At 36.7% G+C, this 14,056-nt stretch overlaps 1 protein-coding gene across 1 annotated transcript in view; it reads right to left on the bottom strand.

Moving 5' to 3' along the window:
• The window catches only part of FBXL17 (F-box and leucine rich repeat protein 17), a 310,520-nt gene that overhangs the window by 205,935 nt on the left and 90,529 nt on the right, over positions 1-14,056 (bottom strand). Inside the window, exon 6 of the mRNA XM_086629367.1 lies at positions 2,424-2,554. Coding sequence (XP_086485493.1) covers positions 2,424-2,554 — 131 coding nt within the window. The remainder of the gene's footprint in view (positions 1-2,423; positions 2,555-14,056) is intronic.

Below are 14,056 nucleotides of genomic sequence, written 5' to 3'. Positions count from 1 at the left end.
TCTAGTTTTCTTTCACCCTCGTTTCTGCACAAAGGAATGGAGGAAAACAGTTTCAAGCTTTTAAAGAAAAGTAAAAATCCCCAACCCTCAATCATTCCAAAGAGAACAAAATAGTGTCTTGTTAAATTTGAAAAAAATCTGGAATACAAGCTCAATGAAATTGGATCTCACAAGTAAGCAGGCTTGATAATGGAGGGTGGGGGATGAGAGGGTGGCGAGGTGACACAGTGAAACTGATCTAATTTAAAACCAAGAGGCAGGTAAAACGTTAGACTGCTACAGTCTCATATTTGTTGGAAACGATGACAAACAAAAAGTTTACTCCAAGGTATGAAGATCCAGAAGCTCCTCTCACATCCCCTCTGACTAGAAGCCATCAAATGGCATCAAACAAATAAAGCTCATCTTGCCTTAAATCATTAATAAACTCGTTTAGTTAGTTTAAACTAATTTGAGTTTTTACCCAAGGAAAGCACCTGAACAGTCCTGTGAACTTCTGAAGGATCACCCCTATTGTCAATGTGAATATAACCGTAATACTTTGCTAAACTGGTGTCTACATTAATTAAAGTCCAGTGGTTGTATCACATTCCTTTTATATTATTTCCAGCAATTCTTAATTCAGCATTTTGAAGAAGTAGGGGAAATGACTTTATTCAGTTAAGACTGGTATTCGGAGCTTCATCTCCCTTGTAAAAGAGGAGAAACACTTGAATTGCCAATTGACTGCCTATGAATAAGATTTAACAAAAGCATTATTTTCTAAATTCTCTCTTTGTTTGCTTTTAGCTAGAAGCTAATTTAAATAGTCAAACTTAAATCTACAGTCAAGTTTTAGTTCTCAGTTCCATGTTGAAAAACTACTGACGGGTATGATCAGAAATAAACACAAAATAGAAAGAACTACCGACACAAAAGTCAATGATCTAACACTTTACACACAACAGCAGGTTATCTGTCATTGCTGGAAAGGGTTTCCTTTTCTTGTTAAGCTTCATAATTCTAACTATATTAAATATGAAGTTTTAAAGTCATATGCATATAATTAATATATATATTCTATTCTAGTAATCTAATAATGTAATTTCAAAGACAGTTTGGCATCAGTTTGGATGATACTTAGCAGACTGTCCTACTCAAAACATTCATGCAGAAAGGTATACCGTTTCTGAGTAATTTAATTAAAACCTGAAAAGTGCCTGTCTTTTAAATTTACATTTTTCTTCGTATTTTTCTGACTTATTCTAAAATTTTCCATTACAGTAGCCTTACTCTGCATATGCAAATAAGGCCCTACAGACAGAAAGATCTGAGGAAACAGAATGCTTTCAAAACCAGTGCAGTTATGCTAAGGGTCTGACCTAAACCTACGAAAATAAAAAACAGTCTTAAAGGCTAAAAGGAGTTACAGTAACAGTTCATTCGTACTTCCTATTCAACACATTTCAATTTCAGTATTTTTAGAACATTATAATTTCACCAAAGTCTAAGCTCATTTACTCTTTAGTACATTCTTAAAGACTTCAGAAAACCTTGAAAGAGAGTATGTTAGAAAAAAAAAATCTGTAACCATGGGGAAGAAATACAATTGCTAGAACACATCATTCTGGTTTATATGAAACTGTCTCAGAACTCTTCTCTGTTAAAAGCGTCTCTTTTCTATTGTTTAAAGCATCAGTTATAATAAACTAATCTATTAAAAGTAATTCAAAATGTTCTTTCCTGTGCACCTTGAGGTAGTAGCTTTGCTCAGTTCTCTCATTTTAAAGGGAAACTTCCACATTTTAAATTCTCAATATTTTTCATTTTTCATCTGATCTGCAATATAACTATATATCATCTGTGTGCATTTATTTGATGTTAAAATACATCACTTGATCAAAAGCGCAGAATACAGCAGGACAGGAGGTATTCTGGTCAAAAGGAAAAGCCTAAGGTAACACCTCAGTCATTCTTTCAGTCTCATTCTGGAGAGTCTCTTTGTCAAAAAATGAAGGACTTGTTGCTTTCTGAAAAAAACATGAATTCCACTACTTAACCCACAAGCAGTTTATTTTTCCTTAGGTACTCAAACATCTGCTTCATTGTTTGTAGGAATATAAATCTGTTTGAATCCTGGCCACCTATTGAAGGAGTCATAATTGCAATTGCACATTTCAACCACACATGGTAAAGAGCATATCCTCATGAAATCTACAGGAAACAGATTAGTGCTGCCATCCAGTCTTTTATCCACTACGGAACTATACGAACACTCTGTAAAATATGTGTCTAGATGATTTAGCCAAAACAAGCCAGAATAAACAGAAAACAGTTTGCTTTTACTGATCTCCTCCAACCCCCAAACCATAAGGAATTATTCTCAATTAATACAACTAGATAAATTTGCTTCACACTGGTTTTAGATGCTATAATGAAGTTACCTGTCATTGATGATCCAGTTCAGACACAGATTGAGGGAATTAAGGTTTTTGCATCTCTTTACTATTTCCATCACAGTTTCATTATCCAGTTCCGTGATATGACGTAGATCCAAGCTCGAAAGATTTCTTAGCTATTGAGATAAATATGATAGAAAGAAATAATCTGAAATTTGTTCACATACATAACTCTTACAAAAATTGTTACACCTTTTGGAGTCATGCATACCATGTGTGAGCTAGTCACGAAAGATGAGATTACTATACTTTACACAAAAAGGAAACATATCAGAGATATTCATACAACCCAACTTTAGCAAATCTGGAATTCAGGTACTCAGTTACTCCATGAAATTAAGACACTCTCACTCATGGTCCAATACATCTACAGCAGGGGCGCCTAGGCCTTTCTCCTTTTAACTATATGGAGGTGTAAGATACCCAGGTGGCATACCAACTTATGTAATTATAAGAAAAATAGGGCATGGAAGGCAAGGGAGACAGCACATTTGTGCTTAGATTCAAATGCATGTGACTGAAGTCCAGAGTCTAAGGCTTTCAAACTAAGTAAGTATTACAAACTCCCTGGAAAATACAGTATTTATACTGTAGTCTCACCTGCACAGCCATCAATAACAAGCTGCATATTCTGAACAACAAAAGTTGGAATTACAGAACAATACGATTGAGATTTATCTACTCATTAATCTGATTTACTACTATTGTTAATCATTATAATATCCTTCAAGAGCAAATAAAACCCTCTTACTACTTTTATGAGTTACGGATTCAAAGAAGAAAATTTTTACAGATTTATGAAACAACAGATCAGTTTAGTCATAGTAACCTTCAAGTGCTGTTTGCTTTTGAAGCTGTCTTAAATAAGCTCTGTTATACTCTGGAAAAATAATTGCATTAGGTAATATTGACACTTTGATTAAATTTAACTTCCCTGTAAGAGAGAAAAAATAATCCAATTCAGTGATTCAAGTCACTAAGTATTTTATTAAGTAAAGGCACACAGCTGAGATCATGTAATCGGTCCACTTCAGTAGCTAATTATTAAGTCAATGTATTTAAGGAAAAAGAAAAGGAAAAAAAAAAGGTAAAAAGAAAAATAAAATAAAAAGGACTTCAAACGTAGGTGGTCTTCTACAGAAACTAGTGTTCTGGCATTTTGTTCCAAAAGTTTTTAACATTCTCCAAACTAAAACTGAAGATAAACCACATACCGTTTCCAAAAATTCTGTGGAACATGCAGAAATAAGGAACCTGACGTCTGAGAAACAACTGCAATACATGTCAATAGGAAGTAGGACACTAATATACCTATTATTGGGATACTACTACAGGTGTACTGTGGAAGTGCTTGTTGTAATCCCACTGAACTTCTGATAATCTTATTTTCCTATTAGGGAGAAAAGCACATAATGACTCGTATTGTGTTGGTAAAATGGACAGATCTTACAAGCTCTGTCTCTCTGCATTTACACAGTGCTCTAGCAGGAAGTTTAAAAGACTTGACTTCTGTGACTCAAAAAAATCTCATAACCAATCCCCCATTTTTTCTGCATAAATTACAAGCAGAAGGGGAACCTTAGTGCAATTTGAATTTTCCTCACCTTCATACAGCTATTCCTATTAGATACTTCAGCCTTTCTACTATGCTGGCAATAACATGACCAATGCCTACGGTAGAGGAAATAAACCTAATGAACAATTCAAAATGTCTGTCCTCTATGATAGTAAAGAAATATTTGCCAGGAGACCTCAAGACAAGTAGAAAAATTTCCCATTAGAAAAAATAGGATTCTTAACTAAAACATGTTTTCTTTCATGACAACACTCTTCTTATGAGCAGGTGACAATACGGGCGATTCTTTTGTCACTATTATTACTTACAGAGTAAAAAGCACAAACTTACACTAAAGATAAATCAGTGCATGGAGGTCAGTGCTTCTTTAAAAAGTTTCTAACTAATATGACCTCAAATTGGGTAGGAGGTAACAGTAGAGTATCTACTTCATTGAGGCAATGATAAATATATTAGAAAGAATTCTTGATTTCCCATGAAAAAAAAAGACTTTTGAATTGCATGGGTAGACTCAGAAACGAAACAGAATTCCTAGTATTCCTACTGAACAAATCAATAGTTTCCAAGGTAGATTTTATCCTTTACCATCACAGGAGAATGATCATTCCCTCGTTGTTTCTGTCCTTCATACTGATAACGTTCTACCATTATATTAAATCCACAGTAACTCACCCATCACTTGCTTTTTTTACTGTCACATTCAGCCTACCCGACACCTGATTTACTTGGTATGTTAATTTTTCTTTTTATCAGGCACCGTGTATCCAGGATCCAGAAAACTTCACTGTCTTAGAAGTTTGAAAGATTGCTTCAGATTGATACAAACTCCTCAAGTATAATTTGATCTATACAACCTCACTATTGCCCTTTCAGATGAGTGAATGACTTTCAAGAGCCGCAGAACCAGATACACATTCTCTTAAGTAATGGACCTTCTGATATGATTTTATATCGATCTGAACATGTCAGGTGATAAAGAATACCCCTTTGCCTATTTAAATTAAACGTTACCAACATTTTATTACTGGTCAGAGAACTGTTATGTGTATGCAACAATTCTTCATTAAAAAATGAGATGAATACTTTAATGACGTGTCTTATTTTATATTTTACGTGAAAAAAATAATTGTAAGGGGTTGATGCTACAATGCTGAATTGTTTATTAATCACTAGTATTATAAAAAAATGACATGAAAAATTACCTAGGTTTTATATTCTACTTCTAACACTCACATCTAAAAGTAGTACGATATGAAAAAAATTAAACTTCTCTGAAGTACACAATGGCACAGTTGAGATGTTCAAATGTTCATCAGTGCACGCATTAATCTGGACATTAAAATAATATACTTTTAATTAGCATTTTTCCACAGGAAAACGATATTCTGTAACTTAATCTTAGGGCATCAGGATGAATTAAGTTCTTCTTTTTTCTTATTTTTCTTTTTGAATCGAAACTGATTTTCTTCATGTAGCAATACCATTTTATTGAGGAATTTCAGAACCATTCTTCAACAGATATTTACACTTTTATTCAACTCTTAATTTTATAGCTCTACAAACAATGCTCAGTATAAGCAGAATTTAAACTTTGAACTCATCTTCAGCAGACAAAATGTTTTAACTGAAACAGGAATATTTAATGTGACAATAAAAAGACAATGCAAATAGTAGACAGAGGGCTTACAAATATGAAATAGAATTAAGAGAAAGCAAGAACAGTTAAACTAATTCTGTGTGTTACATATGTACACAACCTTGCTGAAATTACTGAATATTGACTCAGTATTAAAATTGTATGAGATAGTACAATAATAGCATATAAGTATGAGACGGATCCTAGTTAGATGAATGAGATTAAAAGGGAATAGGATTTTGGTTGCTTCATCTCAGTCCCACTAATGGACAGAGAATCGACAATGCAGCATGTAGAAGTTTTGTGAGGGGATTGCCTGTTAAAATGTACTGAAAGGGAATTGTTCCACTGTGAATGACAGACGCAAAAGAATCACTTAGTTCAGAAAACGGTTTTGGCCAAAGGAAGTTTGATAAACAGAGCTGAAGCTCTTTTCAAATGGTATTAAAATTAAAAAAATAAATACTACTATTTTTAAGAAATTACCTACTACTTTTGGATCACAAATATTTTTAATTACAATAAAATAATTTTTGTTCAATATTTTTGTTAGTTAGTTTAAATGAAACTTTATGGAGGTTGATATATTTAAAGATTCAGACATTATCATACTATTTGTGTGCCTGAATTTTAAGCAGTTCGTAAGACTTCTATCTTGATTACTGGAACTTGTAATATTAAAGTATCTGATCAAGAAGCTAGAGCATTTGAAAACTATCATAACAAAAAAAAAGAGAGAAAATATGCCTGATTTGAGACTGTTCAAGTTTACCACAAATTTCACATACTTTAGCTGATAAAAGATTACTATTACGATTGAGATCACAGGTCATTTTTCAGTATGGGTGTATCAACTCCTATGAATATTAACTGTTATTGCAGGTGATTACTAATATAATAAGTATGCAATTCTTCTTTTTGTTTATTTTTGTTGCCTGCACACTTCCACGATTTCTGAAGAGATATGCTTCCTTAAAAATCATAGGATAGAGAATCGTATAATCATTTAGGTTGGAAAAGATCTTTAAGATCATCAAGTTCAACCATAAGCCTAACACTTCTAGGTCCACCACTGAACAATTCACTTATGATTAATCCTCAGCAGAACTAAAGCCAAATTATTTCTGAAGGAAAGTACTTGTAAGGACTAATGAGCTTTAAATTATTTTGCTATTTAAGCTTAAATTTCTTGACACTCTCTGAGCATATGTGCCTTCTAGGAATAAACTGCTCTCTGATTTAAGCCTTCCAAAGCAAATGTATGATCACCGGAAATAAAAATACGGCAAACTGAAAAAATTGTAAATCACATTCTTTCTATTATTATGTTGATAGACTCTATAAGCTATTTTTTTTAAAGTCACATACATTTATTTTTAATTAAGAGCTGAAGTAACTGAACTATGCTTTTGAGATATATTGTCTTCCTGAAATAGTAATCACAAATGGTTTAAAGAATTGGAAAATGACTGAACAGTTACAAAGGAGACTATTTTCCCATAGACTGACTTAATGTTCTGCACGTTCACAACTTTTAATTTCATTTCTTAAAGTTAAATATTGCAGAACATTGAGCTCCCATTGCTTAAATAAGAAATACATGTTCAAAACCTATGTTATAAGCACAAAGATTTAATTTGCATCACCTACAAAAAACAAAACAGAAAAAGTTTGTTTATTTCTAAAAAAACAGGCCAGAGAAGAAAAAGGAGTTGAAAATATATGTTAATTAAGGAAACACATTTATTCAATATATTCTTTTGTTTTGTAATGTACCACAGCAAAACACAATAGGAAAGTGAATGACATTGTTATTCAAGCTGCTACTCCTTCCAAGGTGACTGATAATAATAATTTGAGTTTTGATTTATTGCATTCATACTTTTACAACTTATGCTACAAAAATTCATATATTGCCCTCCTTTATAACATTAGGACTCATTGTAGAGGAGCTGCTTGCACACACATATAAACTGCACATACAATACATGCGTTACAAGGCATTTACACATTATAAACTCTAAAAATTGCTTTTGAATTGCTTTATCTCTGAGTCATGGTTTACTCTTTGTGTTATTCACTCTTGAGCACCTCGAGCACCCCTAATGAACTCTTTTTTTTTTTTGAAAGTTTCACACACCCATAGAACACCAAAACTCTTTCAATCATGCCATCAGTCTTGTCTGCCAATGCCTTTTCTACTCCATCGTAACTTGAAAGAAACTGCAGTTGGGTACAACTATAAAAATTCTTAATAATGATGAAAGGAATTTCTTAGAAAGGACACAGTTAACTTCATTCAACAAAATGGTCATCTTTAGTTTGACAGGATGTAAAAAGGTTCTTACACAATCTATAGCACCACATCATTTAAAGTATCAAGCCAATCCTCATAATCCCAGAATCACTATGTTCAGAAATCTTTAATTAATGACTTTTTGCTATAATTGGAACATTAACATTTAAAAGGACATCTTATTAGATGCAAATAGACTTAAATAAATCATATGCTACCTTATGAAATACAGTTCATAACATAAATTGATTAAAAAATTGTTTTCTCTAGACCTAGCCAAAGAAGAACAATCATGTTCTTAGTTAGGAAGCACAATGATTTTAAGATTAGAAGTTATGCTGAAATATTACCATTAAAAGACCACAAAGCAGAGCGCTTCATGTCAAACTAAAGAAAGGGACCATACAGTATCTCAGTTTAGAAAAGGCTCTTGTAAAAATCAATATTCTCATGTGTAGATTATCGTTATATATCTGTCAAGATGATAATGTCTGCAATGAATGAGTCCTACGTATTTGCTTTATAAATCTGAATTTTGATTGACTTCACACTGGCCACGAACTCACACAAAGGTTTGACTCTCAGATAACAATTATGAGACAAAGAAAGAATAAAGATCACATTATTCAAAAAAAGTTTTCTTACATAAACTGACTTCATGTATTGATGATTATAAGATCAAATTAGAACTTTTTTCTACCAAGATGTTGTCCAAGGATTCATACATATTTAGACATGAATGCAGGTAATAAACTTTACCAGATACAGGATCAGTATTGGTTCTGGCACTGTCTAACATCTTTGTTGGTGACATGGCAGTGGGATTGAATGCAACCTCAGCAAGTTTGCTGATGACACCAAGCTGTGTGGTATGGTCAACACACTGGATGGAAGGGATGCCATCCAGAGGAACCTTGACAGGCTTCAGAGGTTGGCCTGTGCAAACGTCATGAAGCTCAACAAGGCCAAGTGCAAGGTCCTGCACATGGGTTGGGGCAATCCCAAGCACAAGCACAGGCTGGGTGGAGAATGAGAGAGCAGCCCTGAGGAAAAAGGCTTGGGAGTGTTGGCTGATGAGAAGCTCAATGTGAGCTGGCAACATGCACTTGCAGACCAGAAAGCTTCAATTGTACTCCGGGCTGCATCCAAAGAATAGTGGCCAGCAGGTCAAGGGAGGTGATTCTGCCTCTCTACTCTGCTCTCGTGAGACCCCACCAGGAGTACTGCATTCAGCTCTGGGGCCTCCAACATAAGAAAGACATGAAGCTGTTGGAGCGAGTCCAGAGGAGGGCCACCAAGATGACCCGAGGGCTGCAGCACCTCTCCTATGAAGAAACACTGAGAGAGTTGGGCTTGTTCAGCCGCAAGAAGAGAAAGCTCTGCAGAGACCTTCCAGCACTTGAAGGAAGCCTACAAGAAAGCTGGAGAGGGAGTTTTTACAAGGGTGTGTAGTGATAGGACATGGGAAAATGAATTTAAACTGAGAGAGGGTAGATTTAGTTCAGATCTAAGGAGGCATTTCTTCACTCAGGGTGGTGACACACTGGACCAGGTTGCCCAGAGAAACTGTGGCTGCTCCATCCCTGGAAGCGTTCAAGGCCAGGTTGGATGAGGCTTTGGGCAACCTGGTGTATGGAAGGTGTCCCTGCCCATGGCAGGGGGGCTGGATCTAGAAGATCTTTAAGGTCTCTTCCCATCGTATCTATTATACGATTTTATGAAAAATACGAAACAAGGAAAAAATAGTTGGGGATGTACTGAGAACAGAAGATGAAAACTACACCACTATACCTAGTACATGTTTCTGCCTTCTTCATGGAAGCAAAGTTGACAAATGTTGGACTTATTTTTCTGATGTCATAGAAGAGATCTTTTGTGACTGTGTTTCACACATTACAGCTACAAAGCAAAATAAAACATTCTAGGTCATCAGAACAAACCACTTGTTTCAACTGGGAGTCTGTGAATTGCATATACACACACTCTCTTCTTTCCCTTTCTTTCTCCCTGTGTACATAAATGCCGTGTCTCTTGTCTTGCCCAAAACCCATTATTTACTTTAGGTGTATATTTTGTAGTTTATATTAACGTCAAGGAAAAAAGGCACTATTATGATAACATGGTTTTGCTCAAGAAGTAAATTTTTATGAATGTCACAACATTCAAAAGAAAAATAATAAAAATAAACCTTGACTGTTTCTTCTTTTTCTAAAACATACAACATTTTCACTATCATACCCCACAATTAGCTATTAAAAAAGATCTGCAAATCGGTAGCATTGTAATTCAGAATTTTCAAGTCCCAGTATTTTTAAAGAGAATAAACATTACTAGGGAGAAAATAAAATAATAATAATCCACTCAATTTTTATCTATCCACCAGCCTCAAAGTAATTTTACAACAGAGGCCAGTGCTGTTATCTTCAGTTTGCACACAGGAAGTAGAAGAACACAGAAAGGAACTAGCTCTGAACAGCCTTGCAGGACACACTCACAGGCCATGCAGAGCAAAGAACAGATTCCACATTAAGAACATGGGACTGGAATTATCATTAAGCACTTATGAAGTACTAGTTAAGAATTCAACACAAAACTGACCATAAGAAATTCACGATGATTAAAAAACTATGTCATGAACAGATGAATTCTGGAAAAAATAGATGCAGTAGTTACAGATCATGCTACTACTCCCCAGGAATTGTTTTAACTTCTTGCTGGAGCTTATTTCCTCCAAAGAGTATGTGTCTGTGCTGGATGCTTCACTGCAATTCAGAGTTTTAGTTAAAATTGCCTGCTGTACTACAAGGAAGTAATACCTGTCAGAGAAGCCAGATGGAAACACTACCTAAGTCACTACAGGAAGATTAACTAGATACCACTTGTGAGCAGCTTCAAAATAGAAGTTTGAATTCCAATACAATTTCCCAGTTGCTGTATGACTGGGAAAATCTCTTAATCGCTCTTTTTTCCCCTCAATATATGGCATAATCCCATTTGTTTATTTTACATGGATATATATATCAGCTTAAAGAAGCAATAAATGTCAAAACGTGCTTTATTATTGTGCACAGAAAGTCACTCGTGAAAGAATGCTTGGTAAACCCTACAGAAGATGTCATATCACAGAACCATAGAATCAAAGAATAGTTTGGGTTGGTAGGGACCTCATCTAGTCAAATCCCCTTGCAATGAGTAGGGACACCGTCAACTAGTTCAGGTTGCTCAGAGCCCTGTCCAACCTGACCTTGAATATTTCCATGGATGGGGCATCTACCACTTCTCTGGGCAGCCTGTTCCAGTGTTTCACCACCCTCATCATAAAAAAATTCTTCCTTCTATCTAGTCTGAATCTACTCTCTTTTAGTTTAAAACCAACCTATTGCTACAGGCCCTACTAATAAGTCTCTCCTCATCTTTTTTATAAGGCCACAATAAGGTCTCCCCGGAGCCTTCTCTTCTCCAGGCTGAACAAGCCCAACCCTCTCAGCCTTTCCTTATAGCAGAAGGGTTTGATCCTTGTGATCATTTTTGTGGCCCTTCTCTGGACCTGTTCCAACAGGTCCATGTCTTTCCTGTGCTGAGGACCCCAGAGCTGGATGCAGTACTCAAGGTGGAGTCTCACGAGAGCAGAGCAGAGAGGCAGAATCACCTCACTCGACCTGCTGGCCACCTTCTTTTTGATGGAGCATAAGGCATGGTTGGCTTTCTGGGTGGAGGGGTCACATCGCCAGCTCCTGTCCAGCTTTACATGCACCAAGACTCTCAAGTCCTTCTCCTCAGGGCTGCTCTCAATCCCTTCATCCTCCAGCCTGTATTGATACCAGAGGTTGACCCAACCAAGGTGCAGGATCTTGCACTTGATCATGTTGAACCTCATGACGTTCAGAGGGGCCCACTTCTCAAGCTTGTCCAGGTCTCTCTGGATGACATCCCATCCCTCAGGTGTGTCAACTGCACCACTCAGCTTGGTGTCATCTACAAACTTGCCTAGGGTGCACTCGATCCCATTGTCTGTCATTGATGAAGATATTAAACAGTACTGGTCCCAATACAGACACCTGAGGGACACCACTTGTCACAAATCCCCATCTGGACATTGAGTCATTGACCACTACCCTCTGGATGTGACCATCTGACCAATTCCTCATCCACTGGACAGTCCAGGCATCAGATTCGTATTTCTCCAATTTAGAGAGAAGGATGTTGTGGGAGACCATGTCAAAGGCCTTACAGAAGTCCAGATACATGACATCTGTAGCTCTTCCCTTGTCTGCTGATGTAGTCACTGCATTGTAGACGGCCAGTAAGTTGGTCAGGCAAGACTTGCCCTTGGTAAAGCCATGCTGGCTGTCTCGAATCACCTCCCTGTCCCCTGTGGGCATTAACATAGCTTCTACAAGAAAGATGGGGAGAGGCTGTTCAGGAGGGCCAGTTGTGATAGGACAAGGGGTAATGGTTTTAAAATAGAGGGAGGTAGATTCAGGTTGGATATTAGGAAAAAATTTTTTACCATGAGAGTTGTAGAACACTGGAACAGGTTGCCCAGAGAGGTGGTGGATGCTCCATCCCTGGAGACGTTCAAGGCCAGGTTGGATGAGGCCCTGAGCAACCTGATCTAGTTGGAGATATCCCTGTTCCTTGCAGGGGGGTTGGACTAGATGACCTTTGAAGGTCCCTTCCAGCCCTAACCATTCTATGATTCTATGATTCTATGATTCTAGAATTATCTGTTCCATGATATTCCCAGGCACAGAGGTGAGGCTGACACATCAGTAGTTCCCAGGGCATCCCTTTCTACCCTTTTTAGAAATGAGTGCAATGGTTCTCTTTTTCTAGTCACCAGGGGCCTTCACCTGATTGCTGTGACTTTTCAAATATCGTGAAGAGTGGCTTGGCAACTACATCAGCCACTTCCCTCAGGACTCCAGGATGCATCTCATCAGGTCCCATAGACTTACGTATGTTCAGGTTCCTGAGGCGGTCATGAACGTGACCTTCTCTTACAGCGGGAGGGACTTCGCTCCCACAGTCTCTGTCTTGCAATCTATCCACTCAAGAGGCGTGAGAAAAGAGGTCGCCAGTGAAGACTGAGGAAAAAAAATTGTTGAGTACCTCAGCTTTCTCCTCGTCTGTTACCAGTTTGCCAGTCATGTGCATCAGTGGGGATACAATTTCTTCGACCTTTCTTTTCTGGCTGGCATACCCTATAGAAGTCCTTCTTATTATTCTTCGTGCCCCTTGTCAAGCTCAATTTCAGTCGTGCCTTGGCCTTCCTGACCCCGTCCCTACACAACTGGGCAGTGTAGTGCCTTTATACTTTTCCCAGAATACTTGTCCTTGTTTCCATTACCTGAACAATGTATCAATCTATCGGAGAAGGCATGATGTAATCTACATGAAAAGTATAGTTAAAGAAAGAGATAGTTAGGCTCTTTCTTCAACATGCTTCAACTTTCAAGCCTAGAACAATTCTAGTTAATATTACACTCTAGGAGCAATGCAAAATACATGTACTCAAAAACGTCAGTCATTTCAGAATAGCTGCTTTTTTCCGACAATTTACTACTGCAAAACAGTTTGTTTCAAGTCCTTTTAATTGGGTATTAATTAATAAACATAAGAAATTCCGATATACATTTTAAAAAAAAAAGAAAGCTTCAGGAAGGTACAAGATAGAATCGTGAAAAGTGGGACAAACAAAGAAAAAGTACTTGGTACTACAGACATAGTAAATAATTAGCAACTTCACAAGAATGTTTTAAGAAGAGAATTCCCCTATAAAAGAGGCAAACACGAATTCCTGAATCATTTCTGAGAATTTTAAAAACTGTACTGTTTAATGTTATCACATCACTGTCTTCGTAATATTAATAGCCTACAGAAAGTTTCTATAGATAGATCTTCAGGGAAGAAAACTGGAATCCTCAAGTCCCAAGAAAAAGCACATACACCGATTACTTATCCCATATGACTTTTTCGGAGTTTTTGACAAAGCAGTCTCCTACATGTTTTCTAAAGGACTATGTACAGCAGTGTTACTCCTGTGTAAATCAGGATTTCCAATCATGCAGGAGATGGACCTGTTGGAGAAGGCCCAGAGGAGGGTCACC

This window comes from Tauraco erythrolophus, chromosome Z, assembly GCF_009769465.1.
Source record: "Tauraco erythrolophus isolate bTauEry1 chromosome Z, bTauEry1.pri, whole genome shotgun sequence".
Lineage (NCBI taxonomy): Eukaryota > Metazoa > Chordata > Aves > Musophagiformes > Musophagidae > Tauraco > Tauraco erythrolophus.
The sequence above is the reverse complement of the archived record's forward strand: the minus strand, read 5'-3'. Positions and strand labels throughout refer to the sequence as shown.